Source organism: Juglans regia, chromosome 13 (genome assembly GCF_001411555.2).
Source record: "Juglans regia cultivar Chandler chromosome 13, Walnut 2.0, whole genome shotgun sequence".
Taxonomy (NCBI): Eukaryota; Viridiplantae; Streptophyta; class Magnoliopsida; order Fagales; family Juglandaceae; genus Juglans; species Juglans regia.
In genome coordinates this window covers 38806402-38823841 of record NC_049913.1, presented here as the reverse complement: position 1 = coordinate 38823841, position 17440 = coordinate 38806402, and the positions used below count along the sequence as shown (strand labels likewise).

General features: G+C 35.1%; 2 protein-coding genes across 2 annotated transcripts; one reads left to right on the top strand and one right to left on the bottom strand.

Annotated features, from left to right (window-relative positions):
• The first annotated feature begins 820 nt into the window (after nt 1-820).
• On the top strand, nt 821-4081 carry LOC108984579 (transcription factor SPEECHLESS-like). The gene is made up of 3 exons (XM_018956586.2): nt 821-1631; nt 2252-2788; nt 3612-4081. The coding sequence occupies exons 1-3, from the start codon at nt 1224-1226 to the stop codon at nt 3675-3677; spliced, it is 1011 nt and encodes a 336-aa protein (XP_018812131.1). The 5' UTR covers nt 821-1223; the 3' UTR covers nt 3678-4081.
• A 6288-nt stretch (nt 4082-10369) lies between these two features.
• Nucleotides 10370-13437, bottom strand: LOC108984580 (probable WRKY transcription factor 53). The gene is made up of 3 exons (XM_018956587.2): nt 12613-13437; nt 12378-12509; nt 10370-11274 (listed from the first exon to the last, which is right to left on the bottom strand). Exons 1-3 carry the CDS (start codon nt 12927-12929, stop codon nt 10581-10583), a joined length of 1143 nt encoding a protein of 380 aa, XP_018812132.1. The 5' UTR covers nt 12930-13437; the 3' UTR covers nt 10370-10580.
• Between the last annotated feature and the right edge of the window lie 4003 nt (nt 13438-17440).

Below are 17440 nucleotides of genomic sequence, written 5' to 3'. Positions count from 1 at the left end.
GGGCGGTTGCAAGTAGCATTTTTGCTAGATTAAATTACCCATACAATGTCATGAATTAGGTACCACGATGCATGATTTATCAAGAGTATGCATAGGCGGGCATGCCTAGCTAATCATGTGAAATATCCCAACGTACGTACATTAGCCAGCTCGAACGTCCTACAATGTCCTGATAATAGTCCGGCCAAAAGCAAATTACAAAGAACACGAGAAAGATTATATCGATCATAATTCAATGGCCATTAAATTTCATCACGTCCATATATATCAAATAACATGATCATGTCCTTTTGCCATGCATTCACCCAGAGTGCATGCATAAAATTATCACTACAAGAAAAATGGGCTTTTGTGGCCATTTAATTGCGGCGAAAATGTTATTTGTGACCAAAACAGACTCATTTTGGCTGTAAATAATCATTTCGCTGGAATTAAATAGCCACAAATAAGCAATTTTCTTGTAGTGTATATGTAAATAAATAAATAGTATTCGTGAATATATAAATTAAGCACAAATTTGATCTCATATATAGTTTCTAATTAGCAGACCATTCTAATAGACAAATGCATTCAGGAGATCAAGATATCATCATTCAATGCACATCTCCTCAGTTAATAGACCAAATCAGAAACGTAGCTTTTACATTTATATCTTACCTAATTAGCAGAAGGAACTGGAGCTGACGTGTTATTGACGCATCCTAGAAAATATCGAAATTCGTAAAAAAAAAATTCCATTAATCCAATCACCACCTTAATTTGCTCATGAACGACAGTTCGCATGACTCTATATAACCCTCTTTCTTCTTTCCCTCTCTTTCCGCAACGGTTCTCTGCTCTAACATGTTTCTGTTTTTGGTTTTTAAATTTCCATTTTCTCGGGATTCTGTGTGCTCCACTGCCTCCCTGATTTCCCGTGAGATTCCCCAGCATCTAACGGCCGTAAAGGACGAAGCAAATTTCATACACCGGGTCCAGCTATCAAAGAGTTGATGATGGCGATGTTTAGTCTCTTTCATCCCAGCCTGAGCTCTACCATTTACACCTCTTAGCATTCTTTTTTTCTCTTGATCTTGACAATCTTAAACCTGCACTTCTCCATCTGGTCCTTTTCCTTTAAAGTCTCCTCCACTCCTCTATCCCCACCAGGCCCTTCCCAGATCGTACACTTGTTAATATTTAGCGGTTTTCAGGGAGGAAAAAAATAAAAAGGAGAGCTGAAAATGGGCGATATTCTGTCTGATTTTTTTCAAGAACATGAATTAGGAGATACCAATCTGGCTGAAGATGATCTTTTCAGCATCTTTGAGAGCTTAGAAAGTGTGGCGGAGTTCCCTCCGAATGATCATGAAGTTGTGGTTAAGGCCACGAAAGAAGGCGAAGAGACGGGAAGACTGGTCTCTCAGAAGTCTACTTCCTCCAGTGCCTTCCAGGAGTCGGAGAGCGAGCTTGAACCATCACCGAAGAGCAAGAGACTGAAACTTGCGGGGATGACTTCTTGGGAGGAAGCTAACCCGGAAGGGCAAACAAGGAGTACTTCCCATATTACTGTGGAGCGCAACCGGAGGAAGCAAATGAACGAGCATTTGTCTGTGTTGAGGGCACTTATGCCTTGCTTCTATGTCAAAAGAGTAAGTTATATATATGCATGCCTAGTCGTAGTACTTCAGACTACGCTTCTCAAATAATTCACTGTGTTTTGGTTATAATCTGGTTTCGGATGCTTCAGTAACCTCAGTCTTAATTACCAAGAAACTGTACGTATGCATTTGGCTTTTGCACACTAGTTCTGGCTACTTAATTGGCGAGCTCTAAACTTGATCTAGAATTCATTAAGCTTTTGATTAATTATGTAGCTCTAGAGTCTAGAGGTCATGACACTATGGTTGCAGCTTGCAGAGAAAGAAAGATCACTTCAATGTAATATATAGTAGACATGCAGTAGGATTTGGTTTCGAGTGGACTATTCCTCAGCACTCAGCAAAAGATATTTCCAAATTAAATGACAGTGTTAGGATCAAATATTAGAAGTTAAAAAATCCTATATATGTAGTGGCTTTTCTAACACCAAAATGACTAGAAACTAAAATATATCCCCTATAACCCAATATCATTATTTCATTATTTCTTTCAAGTTGCAGCTAACACGCTGATCATCTTTTGTGTGTGTATATATATACATATATATATATATATATATCTCCAGCATCATTCAGGAGTAAGTTAATTTCTGCCTTTATGGTACGTACAGGGAGATCAAGCATCCATAATTGGAGGAGTGGTCGATTACATCAAGGAGTTGCAGCAAGTTCTTCAGTCGCTTGAGGCCAAGAAGCAACGAAAAGTTTACAGTGAAGTCCTCAGCCCTAGGCTAGTTTCAAGTCCAAGACCCTCACCACTTAGCCCTAGAAAGCCACCTCTAAGCCCTAGACTAAACTTACCCATCAGCCCAAGAACCCCACAGCCAAGTAGCCCCTACAGGTCAAAGTTGCAGCAAGGTTACCTATCTCCAACCATGGCTAGCTCAATTGAACCATCTCCAACATCTTCATCTACTACTTCAATCACTGATAATGTGATCAATGAACTCGTTGCAAATGTGAAGTCTCCGATTGCAGACGTGGAGGTGAAGTTTTCAGGTCCAAATCTTCTTTTGAAGACAGTATCCCCTCGGATCCCAGGGCAAGCCATGAAAATAATTTCTGCACTTGAAGACCTCTCCCTTGAAATTCTCAAAGTAAGCATCAGCACTGTTGACGAAACCATGCGTAATTCCTTCACCATTAAGGTAAAACACTACATATCTTGAACCTCGCGCTCTTTTTTCTTTCCAGATTTTAGTTCATAATATTTATGTTGGCATTATAAAATTAACTTGCATTGAAAAGAATACAGATCATAGAACCAAATTCTCACTATTATTCTGGAAAAATACACAAATTAATATAGCGTGGAGCTCTACAGACAGTACTTGAGATTTGTCGAAAATGCTCCTCATGCTACCTTTTGTTCTGTAGTGCTTTTTGACCTCTCTCTCTCTCTCTCTCTCTCTCTCATTAATGATGTTTCACAGTATAGCCTGATCAGAACCTATATAACACATCTCTCCTAGCTCATCCTCCACATGCTTCTAAACAATATTCTAAGATTATTAATTAATTGGGTAGTCACTACTCTATTCGTGAACGTATTATTCATTATCTTATTTGTACGTACATAATCGTGAAAATCAAAGGTAATAAAATACTTAGTTGTACTAAAATTGATTTACGAGCATATTCTGATCACCTTAATATAATTAAGAATATTAAGAACGCTATATATATATATATATATATTTATATATATATATATATGGTACAGTAACTTGATACCAATCTGTGGAAACTGACGTTGTTGTGCTGTCCTAGTACTACTGACTGTCAAGTTTAATGCATGTCTTTGGGAACCACGATGCATTGCATGCGCTGAAAACTATGGTACCTAGCGCGCAGCGACATGCCCTCATTAATTTGGTTGGAATTTATTGAAGAATTGTTATGTGACATTCATGCTTTGATTTAATTAAATTTATTGAACCTAATGAATATTGGATGTGTGTTTGTTGATAGATTGGAATTGAATGCCAACTTAGCGCAGAGGAACTCGCACACCAAATTCAGCAAACGTTCTGCTAAGTTCAGTGATCAAGATTATAAATTGTTTCACCATGAGCAGTCTGATCAACCCTAACAAGACCTCTTTCTTTCTTTTTCAACTGAAGTGCATGCACTAATAAAAGAGAATGTAGGGATTGGCATTTTCCGACATTCCTTTTTAACTATAAATGTAACAGTAATCAGTCATGGCCTCATCATGTGTTAGGTAGTCATCATCATGTGTAACTCTCTCTGTAGCTGAGCTTTTTCAAATTTGAAGTTGCATGGTCGTCTATGATGAATTTCAATTTTCATTATCAAGTTATATTTACTTGATGAATGATGAATTAATTGTCTTTACCTAACTTCTCATCATGTGGGGGCACTTTCATTCATGTAATATAGATCATCATGTTCTTGCACATGATGACAGCTTTTACCATGGAATTAGCTACATTAAGGTGCATTTCTGCATAAATATCAAGTTAAGATGTGTTATCAACCAAAAACTACTTACACTCAAACTAACCAAAACAGACAATTTATCTAAGTTATAAGAAAAATTAAATTCTCAAGCTGATGTATAGATTAGCACACCTAGTAAAGTGCTTGCAACATGACATAATTTAATTTAGAAAATAAATTTTAAAATTTAAATCTTACAAATCAAATCTTACCATTAAAATGACTGGATGATGAACTCTACATACTGACTCGATAAAAAAATAACTCGGATTATAATTATAGAAGAAAATCAAACTTGGATTTTGCAATAAGCATGAATTACGTTTTACGAGTGGATTGAACTTTAGAATTTGCAAAACTGTGTCCAATTCCATATCAAAATCATCTACAATGTATTGATGCATGAGATCTCTTGTCTATCCATTTTCAAATTAAGAGCGCCTCTCATCACTGATTTTGGGAGATTCTAAAAAGTACTAGAATATTCCTGGGTAAGCCGGCCTCTTGGACGTACCTAATTAATTTGTTAACGAAAAACTCGAGCAGCTTGATTAGCTTCTCATAAAAGCATTTCTCACATGGATAGATCATCAGCAACTGAAGTGCAATTACCACTCTGATCTTTCAATCAATTCATCGCAACAAGGCAGTCGAACTCCATGCAGTACTTAACTCTACCTAATCTCCTATATAAATTTAACATCTCATATATACAAAGTACTTAGCCCATCTAACGCGCGCAGCTGATGTTACATCAATCAACATATTAATTTGGACCCCCTCAATAGTAAGCAGAAAATGCCACTACAAGCCTTTCTTAATTCGTCATCCCCAAAGACCCCACCATCATTAACGTAGCGTTGTCCAGACCAATCCATTTTCCTTAACTAGCTAGCTAATTACCATCACTGTCAAGTTTAATTAAACCTCCTTGAGACCGACCCTCTTCCTCTTCACCCTTCGCATCATATATATATAGCTTGGTATCTTAATGCAAGGGAGACATATCTGATTCGAAACCCAATCTCGCTTCCGCATTGAATATTTCAAAATTTCTTTTCTTTTGGTTTTTAGACGTTGACGTACGATTCTTATTAGCTTCTTTGTAATGACTAGACCATAAAGGGGATATAGTAAGATTTGACTAGGATAGGGAAATGGGGCAATGTTGGACCATTGATCATTCATTCACCTCGATATATATACTGCCTGCAATTTAATGTCATGAAAAAGCCAATCTAGTTGATAGATATATAAATGATCAATAGATCATGGAATTTGCAAAGCTCTTTAAAAGTTGACTATGTTTAGACAGATGATCTATAAATAGTAGCGAGAATAGTAATGAAATCGTAATGAATAATTTGTAAATAGTAATGAATACATTATAAGAAAATTGCTTATTTGCAGTCAGTTAATCCCAGCGAAATGATTATTTACAGCTAAAATGAATCTGTTTTAATCACAAATAGTCTTTTCACCTCAAGCAAATGGCCACAAATATCCTTTTTTCTTATAGTGATAATTTGTAAATAATAGTGATATAATATGAGAATATATAAAAATAGTTATGTTTCTAAACAAACCAATGTTACCGGCCTACTCTAAAGTAGATCGAGACGATATATATAAATATATGTATATAAGCGAGTGCTATAAATAATTGAGCTACGTACTAAGTACCCTAGCTATACAAGAATGCAATATTCGTATTGCCTCTCTAACCTAGCTAATAGTAGAAACCCTATTTGAAAATTGCATTGTGTCTTCATGTGTGTCCAAGCTAGCTAGGGATTGGCATTAATTCCTTCATTATTGTCTCCCCACCTAATAAAATTCAGTGTACTGGGCCGGGGGAGGGCCGGCTATCTAAACTTTTCTTGGAATCTTATGACATATTCATTTATGTTTGTGGATATCAATATTTTTCTATCCCTTTCGATCGCTAGCTACGCCCCCACCTTTCCTTATGATCTGGCCGGTGCATATATGGTCTATTCTAATACCTCCAACGTATTCTAAAGTCCGGCCAATATAGTATTAATTACCTGCATGCACGATGAATCTATATTTCTGAAGTACTGAATATTGCAGAAGCAATATTTTAGAAAATTAAGTTCCACATAATTTTATGAAATTAACCTTACTTAAATTATATTTGATTTTTATTTTTATTTTTATTTGGATTTTATGTATTTAAAATTTGAAAAACTTATATTCTATGAGGAAGTAGTAGTAGATCATAAATTATAGATGAGTTGTTACCGTATTATTGCTCATATATAAATAGACTGACCCCTGACCCCTTGTACAGTACATTACATTAACAGAAAAATACATTAGAAGATCGATTGATCAAATCATGTACAAATTTATTTCTACATTATATATATTTCTTCAGAGGCGCTTCCTAACGGTCGGGCTGCAATTCTCCCAAAACAACCCTCCATTCATCTCAAGCCACGTAAGAAAAAACATCCTAAGAAAAATACACCCCACCACAGAGAAGCATTTAGGAAAAAAACTCAATTCGTATGTGCTACAGTGCTAGCCCGTTTCTCATTTGCACCATCCAATGCCCTTCTCTTCGCCGTTACTCTCTGCTTGACTACCCTTCTCTTCGTCACTACTCTCTGGTCAATGCCCTCAATCCGATGCCGACGCAAGCATCTCAGTCCGAAGCCGATGCCGATGCCAACTCAACCATCTCAGTCCAACGCCGACGTTGTCGTAGCTCAAATCGCACCCTTCTCTTCTTTGTTGTCCCTCCCTTGTTCGGGTGCGATTCGTGAGGCTCAAATCACCTTGTAGGAAATTGTGAAGGGAGATGCAGGGGTTTCGCCCGATTCTGATTTCTGCTCTCTAAGAAATCGCGAAGGGAGATGCACAATTCTAATATATTGCTGGTCCAGAATAAGTATAATAGAAGCACTAGATGTATGTGATTGACGGGCTGTTATTTACCTATAACCAACCCGACCGGTCTTTAAGGAATTCCGATATTTCTTTATCAGCTTACTTTTTCTTTATCCTCCGGTAAGAACCATTCATCAAATAATATATATATATATATAAATATATATATACACACAACATTGAGGGGACTTGGCCAGCCTGCAGCCAACAATAACTTGGTGTACTTTGGGTAGTTTAGAGACTGAAAAGATTTAATAACTTTATGTAGTATCCGTACATATACAGGCTAGCTATGCCATGCATTAGCATCCGTATATATATAAATATAACACCTAGAAAGTAGAAATCTAGCGAAGCGCTAGCCCTAACGTTGATGCAGAAGTGGGCCAAATTAAATTAAGACTTGACAGGCTAAGGGATGTTTGGACATATAGATAGATACGAAATTATTATAATTTTTACTGATTTTATTTCTAAACATTATTTAAATATAGAATAATTTTAAATTTTAAATTTTAAATTTTAAATTTTTATCTTTTTCATTTAATCATTATCTAAACATAAAAATTAATATAATTTTTACAAGCGACAAAACAAAACACAAGAATCAATACAAAATTTCAAAATAAAAATTATATTAAAAAATTATATTCATATAGTTTTTTAACTTTATAATATTTTTATTCAATTTTTTATCTCTCAATATTTCCTAAAATCCAATGTATAAAACATCTCAATTAAAATCATTTCATTAATATTCACTGAATTTTAAGATACTTCAAATGTCCAAAAGAATCGTAATTCCTCTTATATATCGATCGATCTATGTTGATGTGAACTTGTGTAAAGTTAGCATCTTTGAGTGAAGAGTAATACTACATATAATCCTGGAATGCGTAAGTATCGTGCAGTTGCTTTGAAAAAGAGTGAGGTCGACAATTAAAAAATTAGTTTTTTTTTTTCATGTGAGTCGCATATTTTATTCATTTTTTTCAAAATGATTGTATGACTCTTGTACATTCACGACTGCAACTATCATTTCTCTTAAGTGAATGAGACATGATCAATATTGAAGCACTATTTTAATACAGTCAGAGAGCATCCAGTCCTCTCGTACTCCTTTTGAAAAAGAGAGGACCACTATTAAAAAAATATTTTTTTCATATAAATCTCATATTTATCTATTTTTTTAAAAGAAATATGCTATAATTACATATTCCAAAACTGTAAATATCATTTTTCGTTTTTAATTATTACAATGCTTTTTTTTCCCGAGCTTTTATTTGTTAATTTATGCGTAACAGCTAAATATCTTTCACAGAGATTGTGCAGTAGTTAGCTTTCACAGATATTAACAAGGCCGACCCACAACGAACTATTTTTAATATCGATTCAGATATCGAATAATACATTCTTCTTTTAATTCAAGTAGAACATATATTCTGTATAGAGTAATGCTACATACAGTCGTGGAATGCGCAAACGTCGTGCAGTCGCTTTAAAAAAGAGTGGAGTCCACTATTAAAAAATTAATTTCTTTTCAGGTGGGTCCCTTATTTATTCACTTTTTTCAAAACGACTACACGGCGACTGCACGCTCACGACTGTAAGTATCATTTCTCTTCTGTATATTATGGGTAATTTTACAAATAAACTTTTCCTGCTAAAACAAAACGAGCAATTGAAAACAAGTACAGGGCCTAGTGGGTTTTTTTTTTTTTTTACTCATCATTTCCACACATTACAATTTTTTCATTAAATATGTGATGTATAAATAATGAGTAAAAATATTTAATTAGTTTAAAAAAAATAAAATTAAAAAAAATCAAAATAAAATAAAAATAAAAATAATATATAATATATGAAGATGATGAATAAAAACCTTTTTTTTTTATCAGACAGGGTACCATCAATCAAGTGCAGGCTATAGTGTCTTGGTCTAAGGGTTCATGAGCCTACCCCAAAGCCCCATTGTTGAGAGTCCACTACTTTATCGGTAAACTCCAATTTTTTGGGTCAACGGCCCAAAACTATCTTTGAATGGTCTTGCATGTGCATTGAATAATTCAAGTTGAATTTGGTAGTTCGATCGTCTAATTCCTGTGCTGATCCGGACCCATGATTTTCAAGTCAAGTGATATGTGAAGCACACCGTTCATATCATTTAAATAATAATATTTTATTTGTAAATTTTAAATTTTAAAATTCATCTTCTAAATTAAAATATGCCATATTATAAGTATTGTATTTGCCTATTAGGTGTATTCCACATCACTTAAATTATAAAATTTAATTTATAAAATTCAAATTTTAAAATTTATATTCTAAATTAAATTATACTATATAAACATTATATTAACGTTTATATAAACACCTAGAAATTTCGTATAATTAATTCCCTTAAATACATGCTATATACCAAAACTACAGACCATAGTGCAGTTTTTGTAAACAAAGAGAAAGATAAAAACAAAAACAAAAATAAAGAGCAAAAAACAAAACTAAGTAGCAACATATACAGGTTAATTAATCCATGCGGGGCCTCTTGCAGCTACGTACGGCGGCCAGCTATTAATTGAGATCTTCACCATCCCATAAAAGACGAATTTTAAAAGACGAATTTTGTAGGGAGTAATGTTATATAGAATCGTGAAATGTGTAAATATTGTATAGTTATTTTTAAAAAAATAGAATTTATTATTAAAAAATTAATTTCTTTTTATATAGATCTTATATTTATTTATTTTTTTTAAAATGACTGTACAGTACTTACATACTCATAATTATAAATATCATTTCTCTTTTCGAGTGCATACAACCTCATCCTGTAATATTTTTTTTTTTTTTAATGGAACAACCTATAATACTTGATTGATGGACGTTGTAAATATGAACTTCATGTAGTATTTTTAATTTAGATAGTTTAGTACTTTTTTAAAGTCTTGGTTTATTTTCATGAGATTTTTGTCATCCACGGGCTTTTTATTAATATATATATATATGCTATTTTTTTTAAAAAAATAGGTCTATCAATAAAATTAGATAAATTAAATTGAATTGAGAGAGATTATATATATATACACACACAGTAGTATTACAATCTTTCCAACTTATCCTGATCACATGATCATGCACGTTTTTTTGCCCCCAAAATTGAAAGCTGGCTGCATGGTACATGGTTACATCTTGTAAAGACGTACGAGTTTTATTTTTTGGAGAAAAAATCAATTTTATTTTTCATTTCAAAGCTAAAAAAATACTTTTCAAACTACAACCAGCTACGTACCTAATCCATGACCAAGCAAAATTGTCTTGTCATAAGAGGAGATCACCGCTGGACCGGCCTCCACTTTCCAGTAGTCTTCTTCAAGAATACCACGTAGTATATACGTGTAATCAGATAATTAATTGGTTTCTCTCACATCAACTAGCTAGCTAGGTAGCTAGGATCACCATGATGATCATCAACTGCATGCACTCGTCTAAAGTACTTTACGGCCTGCTCACATCTAATGCTATGTTCGGTACTTTATAATTTCTCTCAGCGAAGTATAAATTAAACTACGAAAAGAATCCAGGGTTGTCAAATGTGAAGTCGGCATCGAATTCAGGAGTGCCAAATGGAAAATCCAAACCAACAGTAGGAGAATTTGTAGCTGAGGTTGCAACTGATGATATCTGTTCCTGAGTAAGCTCAGACTGATCACAGCCTTGAAAATGCTGGTGCCGGACTAGTCCAAAGCTATTCATACTCATCCCACTCGGGGACATGACCGAGAAATAATTTGTTTCAGAAATTGCAGGAGACCTGAACGATGGAGAATAGCTTCCCACAAAGTTGTTATCTATCAGTACAGAGTCCGGAAAGTACTTTTGTGTTTCAGCCTCAATATTCGATGTAGAAGGGAAGTCAAACAAGCTGGGAAATGATCGGCCGTCGTGGGTGTCTAAGTTCTCGGTTTCAACTTTAAGGCTTGCCTGTAAATTCAAGAGCATTTCTTGTGACCCATGATGTAGTTGCTGAATTAATTGCTGTGGTTGGCGGTCATGAGGCTGAAGATCCAGCATGCTGTGGTTATTGGGTTCTTGATTTTCAAGTGATGGTGGGGATGGTAGTATTATGTTGGAGGCTTGGGCACACGTATGCCTTCCTCGATAAGTGATTGCAAACATCGTCGGGTCTTCACCAGAACGTTGAACTTGCTTTGTTGCCAAGCAACCTTGGACACTTCGATTAGTGCACCTGTAATAGCCTCTGCAAGTTCAAACAATATCAATCCATTAATTATGTTGATGGAGATCGAATATAGCATATCATGATGTAAATTAAGCAAGTTCATGAAGTTGTATTCATTTGAGCACAATAGGATTCACATAAATGCAATGTAATAGATCATCCTAAACGTACAATAGCATGGCCTAGGTAAAGAAGGATGTCATGTGTGTGTGTATATATATATATATATATATATATATATGCATGATGAAAGAATAGGAATGTTTAGAATTATTATCATCCTTAATTAGGGTCATGTGCCCAACTTTATAACGCAATTTATATATAATATATATAAGCTATAAAATATACAAGCATAACTGTAGACAACCAAAGCTATATTTTTCAGAGTGTTTTTTCAGCAGTATCTGAGTCAAAATAGGCAAACCTAGCTAGCTAGCCATGGACAATAGCAAAAAGGCTTCCGTTAAAAATATACATGATCTTCCAGAATATCTATCACTTGATCATGAGTGAGTGATCTGATCAGTTAATTAAATGATATCCGAGGCATGAATATAGACAAGCTAGCTAGCATATGTGCAAAAGTAAATGATCCATTGCCTAAATTCATTTAGATCAGGACGATCAAAACAGGGTTAATTCGAACTTTATATTAGTAAAGAGTGGCTTAATTCTCTGTCTCTGTCTCTGTCTCTGTCTCTCTCTCTCTCTATATATACACTTGATCTGTAGTTACATATATATTATATCCAGCTTCATAACAGCCCTATGATCTTGTTAATGTTCACAGCTTGGCCGGGATGGTAATATTTGTTCAAAAGCCATGCACAAATTAATAATAAACAGAAGGAGTATATAAAGCTATATATCATATTCACGTCCCACTTTTATCTCATAAGATGTGATAAATGTGTGACATCTTATAGAGTAGGATGAAAGTAAAATGGTAGTCATGTAGTGTATAAAATTTTCCTAGATCATGTGCAAATTATTAAGTTGCTGATCGCAGATCATCTCCAGAAAACCACTTTGAAATCAAACTATATATATATATATCAACCAAATTAAATATATAGATTTGTGTAAAATGTCGTAGTACGCGGTTACGACGTATATACCTTGGGTATCTGGCATTAAGAATTTCTTTCTGCCCATATTTCCTCCAACTAAAGCCATCATCAAGACGCCCTTGATCAAGTTCCATCCCTGGGCTAACTCTAACTTGTTGTGTCCACGTTGGCAAAGCCTTTCTGAAAGTCCATAAAATTAAGTACATATAATTAAGAACGCAACGTTATTAAGTAATTCGGCTGAAGAAATATTTCTAGCTAGCTAGCTATAGCTTGAACTTACCTCTTTCTAGAGGAAATATCTCTGTGCTCCGGGTTCTTAAGGTCCCGATCTGAATCTTCGCTCCGCGGACTGCCAACTAGATCAGAAGGTGGGGATTCCGACGTTCGAATTGCACCCCTTAACGGCTGTGGCTGATCTGAGCTGCTCCATCGGAGCATGGAGAGTGCCGTTTCATATGAAGCCAAGATCTTTTGGACTAAGATTTCTCGACTCTCCTGCGACGAAGATGGTGCATTGAGATGGCTTTGGAGCTGTCTCGCTAGCTCCCTCCCTTGTGTTAGCTCGTTTTTAAGATTCTTCTGCTCCCAATCTCCCATGTTCTTCTTTTCTAAACCTCGGAAAGATCAGTTGAAGGATATGGACAAACCTTCGTTCAGATCATACAGCCCATAAAACAAAAGTACGCCGGTTTGACTTTAAATTCGCTACAGCTAGCTAATATCAGATCCAAAGCGTGAGATCAGATCAGATCGGAACAGAACAATCTTATGCCAAAGATATGCTACTACAACAAGCTTAAAAGGCGTGGAAGTTTAGCCAAAAATAAGAGTTGGGTTTTGAGAACTGATGCCAAAAACTGGCAAGCTGTGCTTCTTTGCTTTTTAACTACAAAACTGACAAACTGGGTCGACGCTAATAAAGCTTTTGCAAACGGATCTCATGGAAAAAGGCAAAACCATTAGTTCTCCAAGACGAACAAAACAAGCCAAGACTTGGAAAAATATTGAAAAGGGAATGCAGAACTGGTACTGAGTTTATGGTGCCTTTTGAACCGTATAAAAAAGGAAGAATCTGTGAAGCTGAGGAAATAAGGGCGAAAGGAAGGAGGAGGGTGTGAGGATCGATACAAGGAAGCCATGAGATTTCAATTTAGAAAGAGGGTAAAAGAGCAGAATTGACTAAGATGGTATATCAGGCAAGTGGATTTTTGTCATTTAAAGACTGGTCTTTGGAGTAGTGTAGAAAAAGAAAGAGGAAAAGAAAGTCAGAGATGGAGCATTCGGAGTTGCGTAGGAAAGGAGACCATAGAATCTTCAAACCAAGCTCCTCGTTTTACTGTTATGATGGATTAAATAAAACTTGATCTGCTATTTCTACGAACACAGATCAGAAATGATGACATGCGCCTGACGATAACTTGGAACCTTTTGCTTACGTTATATAATGCTTTCGAGGGAGGACTCTTAGTTTGGGAACATGAACGAACAAGACAAGCGTATTTTGTGGTGGCTACACGCTATTCGATTGAACTGAACCATGAATCATTAGCTCCACGAGGTGTGAATTTTCCTTTTTTTTTTTCTACAGAAAAATATATTTTATCCTCTCAAACTATTAAAATTTAATTTTAAGTAGCTAGGCATTTTTAGAAAATCATAAATAATATTTATAGTTTTAACATATACAAATTTCATAATTTTTTTTTTTTAAAAATATGAATAAATTTAGAAAATAAAAAAAAATATTTTTTAATAATAGATCATATGTACTTTTTTTAAATAAAGTATACAAGATTTATACATTTTAAAATTATATATAATATTATTAAAAAGAGTAATAGTATCAGTCCAATGAAGATTATATGATAAACAGTAATAATATTGCGACGTTATATTTCATTTATAATTAGATATCTTTCACATTTACCAATAAATTGTAGTTTTGTTTCCTTGATCGGGTTGTTTAAAAATTTAAATACGGCAGTAAAAGGACGTTAGATGTTACAGTATTCAACCTCGTAGTTGAAACTTCGATACATGTAGGAGAAAAATCTAGAATTTTGGACCAATTCAATGATAATAGTAATGTCAATGACGGACTGGATGATCGAAGGGTTTGAAAGTGAAGCACAAAGCTGCGCGCTGCAAGTAAGGGGGAATTTCTGGGTCATCTAGAGTAATGTCAGTCTTTAAATTTGTAGCCGAAATATTAATTGATTTTTATAAGGATATTGCTTTGCGCAGCTTGTATGACCAATTCTACGTGCATGCGGTCCAAATTATTAAGGCTAATTAACCGTGTGGATCGAAGCTAGCTGTAGTACGTACGAACCTCGCGCGCAGGCAGGAAGTCATTAGCTAGCTAGAGGTTAGGTAACAACTAATTAAAGCTACCCGGACGAACAGTGCTAGGTCGTGGACCCGTGGTAATAAATAATGAATATAATGCTAAAAAGTAACGTGTATATATATATATATATATATATATGAAAAGTATGTGAAAGTAATGTGATCACATTTGAATATGTATTCCCTCTGTTATGAAAAATGTTTTGACTCTCCCTAGCTAGCTTATTAAAAAGAAATTTATGGGATTTTGAGTCCGACAACTTTCTTCATGTTTTGTATGTTGATTGGCAAAAGTTTTTCAATGTCATAATGCCCACCTAATTCATTGCCACGTCCTTTCAACGCGGGTCCGTAAATGCATATAATATTCCATCTATAAAGCTCAACCAATACTGAAAGAAAACAAAAAAGTTAGACGCAGTCAGTTTGTGCAAGCATCATGCAAATGGTCCTAACGTCAAAAAATGAAAATGACGTCGTTTTTATTTTATTTTAATTTTTCACAATTTGCCTCCATTTCCCCAGCTCTCTCTCCTTCTCTTTGTGTTTCGACTCCTGCATTCTCTTTGTGTTTCTTCGACCTCGAGACCTCTCTGTTTCTCATCCCAGCTTCCCCTTCTGTCATTCGTCTCTGTGTCACAGTGAACCCCTTCCTTCTCTCATCTCTGTGTCTCGAAGACCCTCTTCAAGAAATTTCTCTCTAGCGGCGAAGCCCCTTCCTTCCTTCCTCGCTATGTCTCGAAGACCCTCAAGAAATTTATAAAATGCAATTTCCCTCACTCGAAGCCCTTCATTTCCCTTCATCTCGAGTTCTCACCTCCCTCGAAGATGACCCAGTAAACCTCCCTCCCTCCTAACCCTAACCCAACCTATTTCCCTTCATCTCGAAACCTTAACCCTAACCCTAACTAGCCATTTCCCTCATCCCGAAACCCTAGCCCTAACCCAACCCATTTCCCTTCATTCTGAAACCCTAACCCTAACCCTAACCCTAACCTTAACCCTAACCAGCCCATTTTCCTTTCCCTCATCTTGAAACCCTAACCCTAACCCAACTGCTTTCCCTTCATCCCGAAACTCTAATCCTAGAAGAATGTGATTAAGGAACAAGGAAGAGACTCGCCCCTATCTGGTCCAGGTTGAAGCCAAGTACACATCCTTTTGTATTATGTTTTTTTATCGAATTTTTAGTTTAGAAAAATTCTATTTGAAAACTTTTATACCACAAACTATTCACATGCCATAATTTAATTTAGAATATAAATTTTAAAATTCGAGAAAAATGCACTATTTATAGAAAATTAAGCAAAATTCATGGATAGTTTAAACTCGTGAGGATACATAAAGGTTCGAATCAAATATACAATGAAGGAAATGGACCATTATTCTGATGTAACATAAATAATGCTAGGACAAATAGAACACATGAATTGAGACATTGAAATGACATACCAGCCATTGTTCTTGACATAATCCCAAAGCAAAAACTTTCCCTCTTAATAGATCGGCAATACGAGTTCACACTCACTCAACATCACATATCAACACACGAAAACATGTGAATGCAAAACTTTGATAAAGTATAAATTACATGAAAAATAAAATGGCACTGTAACACATCTCTAAAAATGTTTCTCAATATAACTCACTTGCTGTTGAAAACATAAGCACGCACATATACACACAAAGAAATCAAACGTCAACATTAGAATATTGCTTTTAGGGGATAGATAGCAGGTGATATTTATCCCTTGTATGGTCAAATATGTTGAGCTACTTTTGACCAATTTTGTTTTGGCTGGCTATAATAATGGAAAAATAAGTCCACAAATAGGTTGTATATATGTGCTTTTTCTACACCAGCAACATTAGCTAAAATTTAACATAATATCTTTATCGTTGAGGGTAACCATGTGACTAGTCATGAAATTAAAAGTAAAACTTATGATATTCAAATAGGTGTTATCATAATTCATAGTATATGGAGGAATAATCGAATTAATAACCCACCAATGCATGCAAACACCCTCTAGCATGACCACCACCTGTGAGCGGTTGTAAGGATGCCATCTGTTGTGATATGGTTGGTTGATGAGGATGAGAAATTTCAGGCAAGTGAGAAGCAAGAGCACATTGATGACTATGAGGATAGTGGGATGCAGGGTGCATGTGTTGTTGATGATTCTGATGAACTGGGTGAAATTGGGGCTGATGCGAAAGCTATTGCATAGGATGTTTGCAAATGATCTGCTGTTGATTTTGTGGCTACAAAGAGGGATAAGAAACAATAAATAAATAAATTTTACAAAAGAACAAAAAAGGCTATATATTGAATGCCATAAAACTATCAAGAACACATTTGCAAACGTCTCAATCACAACCATGGCAATCAAACAGCATTATTAATATGAATATAGACAAAGATTGATTTTAGTTCATTGACCATTTATTTCTGGTTGACTTCTTAAACATGATGATTTATTGGGAAAGATAGAGGATTGTTTTATGTGTCTTTTAATATGTGTGTCTTTCAATTGTGATTCTGATTCATGTTAGAATGTTTTCATCATCACTATCTTCTTCATCCTTTGGCAAACGTACTTTGGCATCTCCCTTGTGCTTCTGTGACGTTGAAGCTATATTGAGATACTCAAATACCAGTGTGCTTCTGTGACGTTGAAACTATATTGAAATACTCAAATACTAAGGCAAATCTAGGACAACCCTTCTTAGGGTGTCCAAAGTAAAACACGAATGTA

Bases quoted from the DNA above. Each gene is read 5' to 3' on its own strand.
- LOC108984579 (XM_018956586.2), top strand. From the start codon at position 1,224: ATGGGCGATATTCTGTCTGATTTTTTTCAAGAACATGAATTAGGAGAT. The intron at 1,632-2,251 runs GTAAGTTATATA...TGGTACGTACAG, and splicing joins CTTGCTTCTATGTCAAAAGA to GGAGATCAAGCATCCATAAT. The intron at 2,789-3,611 runs GTAAAACACTAC...GTTTGTTGATAG, and splicing joins GTAATTCCTTCACCATTAAG to ATTGGAATTGAATGCCAACT.
- LOC108984580 (XM_018956587.2), bottom strand. From the start codon at position 12,929: ATGGGAGATTGGGAGCAGAAGAATCTTAAAAACGAGCTAACACAAGGG. The intron at 12,510-12,612 runs GTAAGTTCAAGC...ATGGACTTTCAG, and splicing joins GATATTTCCTCTAGAAAGAG to AAAGGCTTTGCCAACGTGGA. The intron at 11,275-12,377 runs GTATATACGTCG...TTGAACTTGCAG, and splicing joins CTTAATGCCAGATACCCAAG to AGGCTATTACAGGTGCACTA.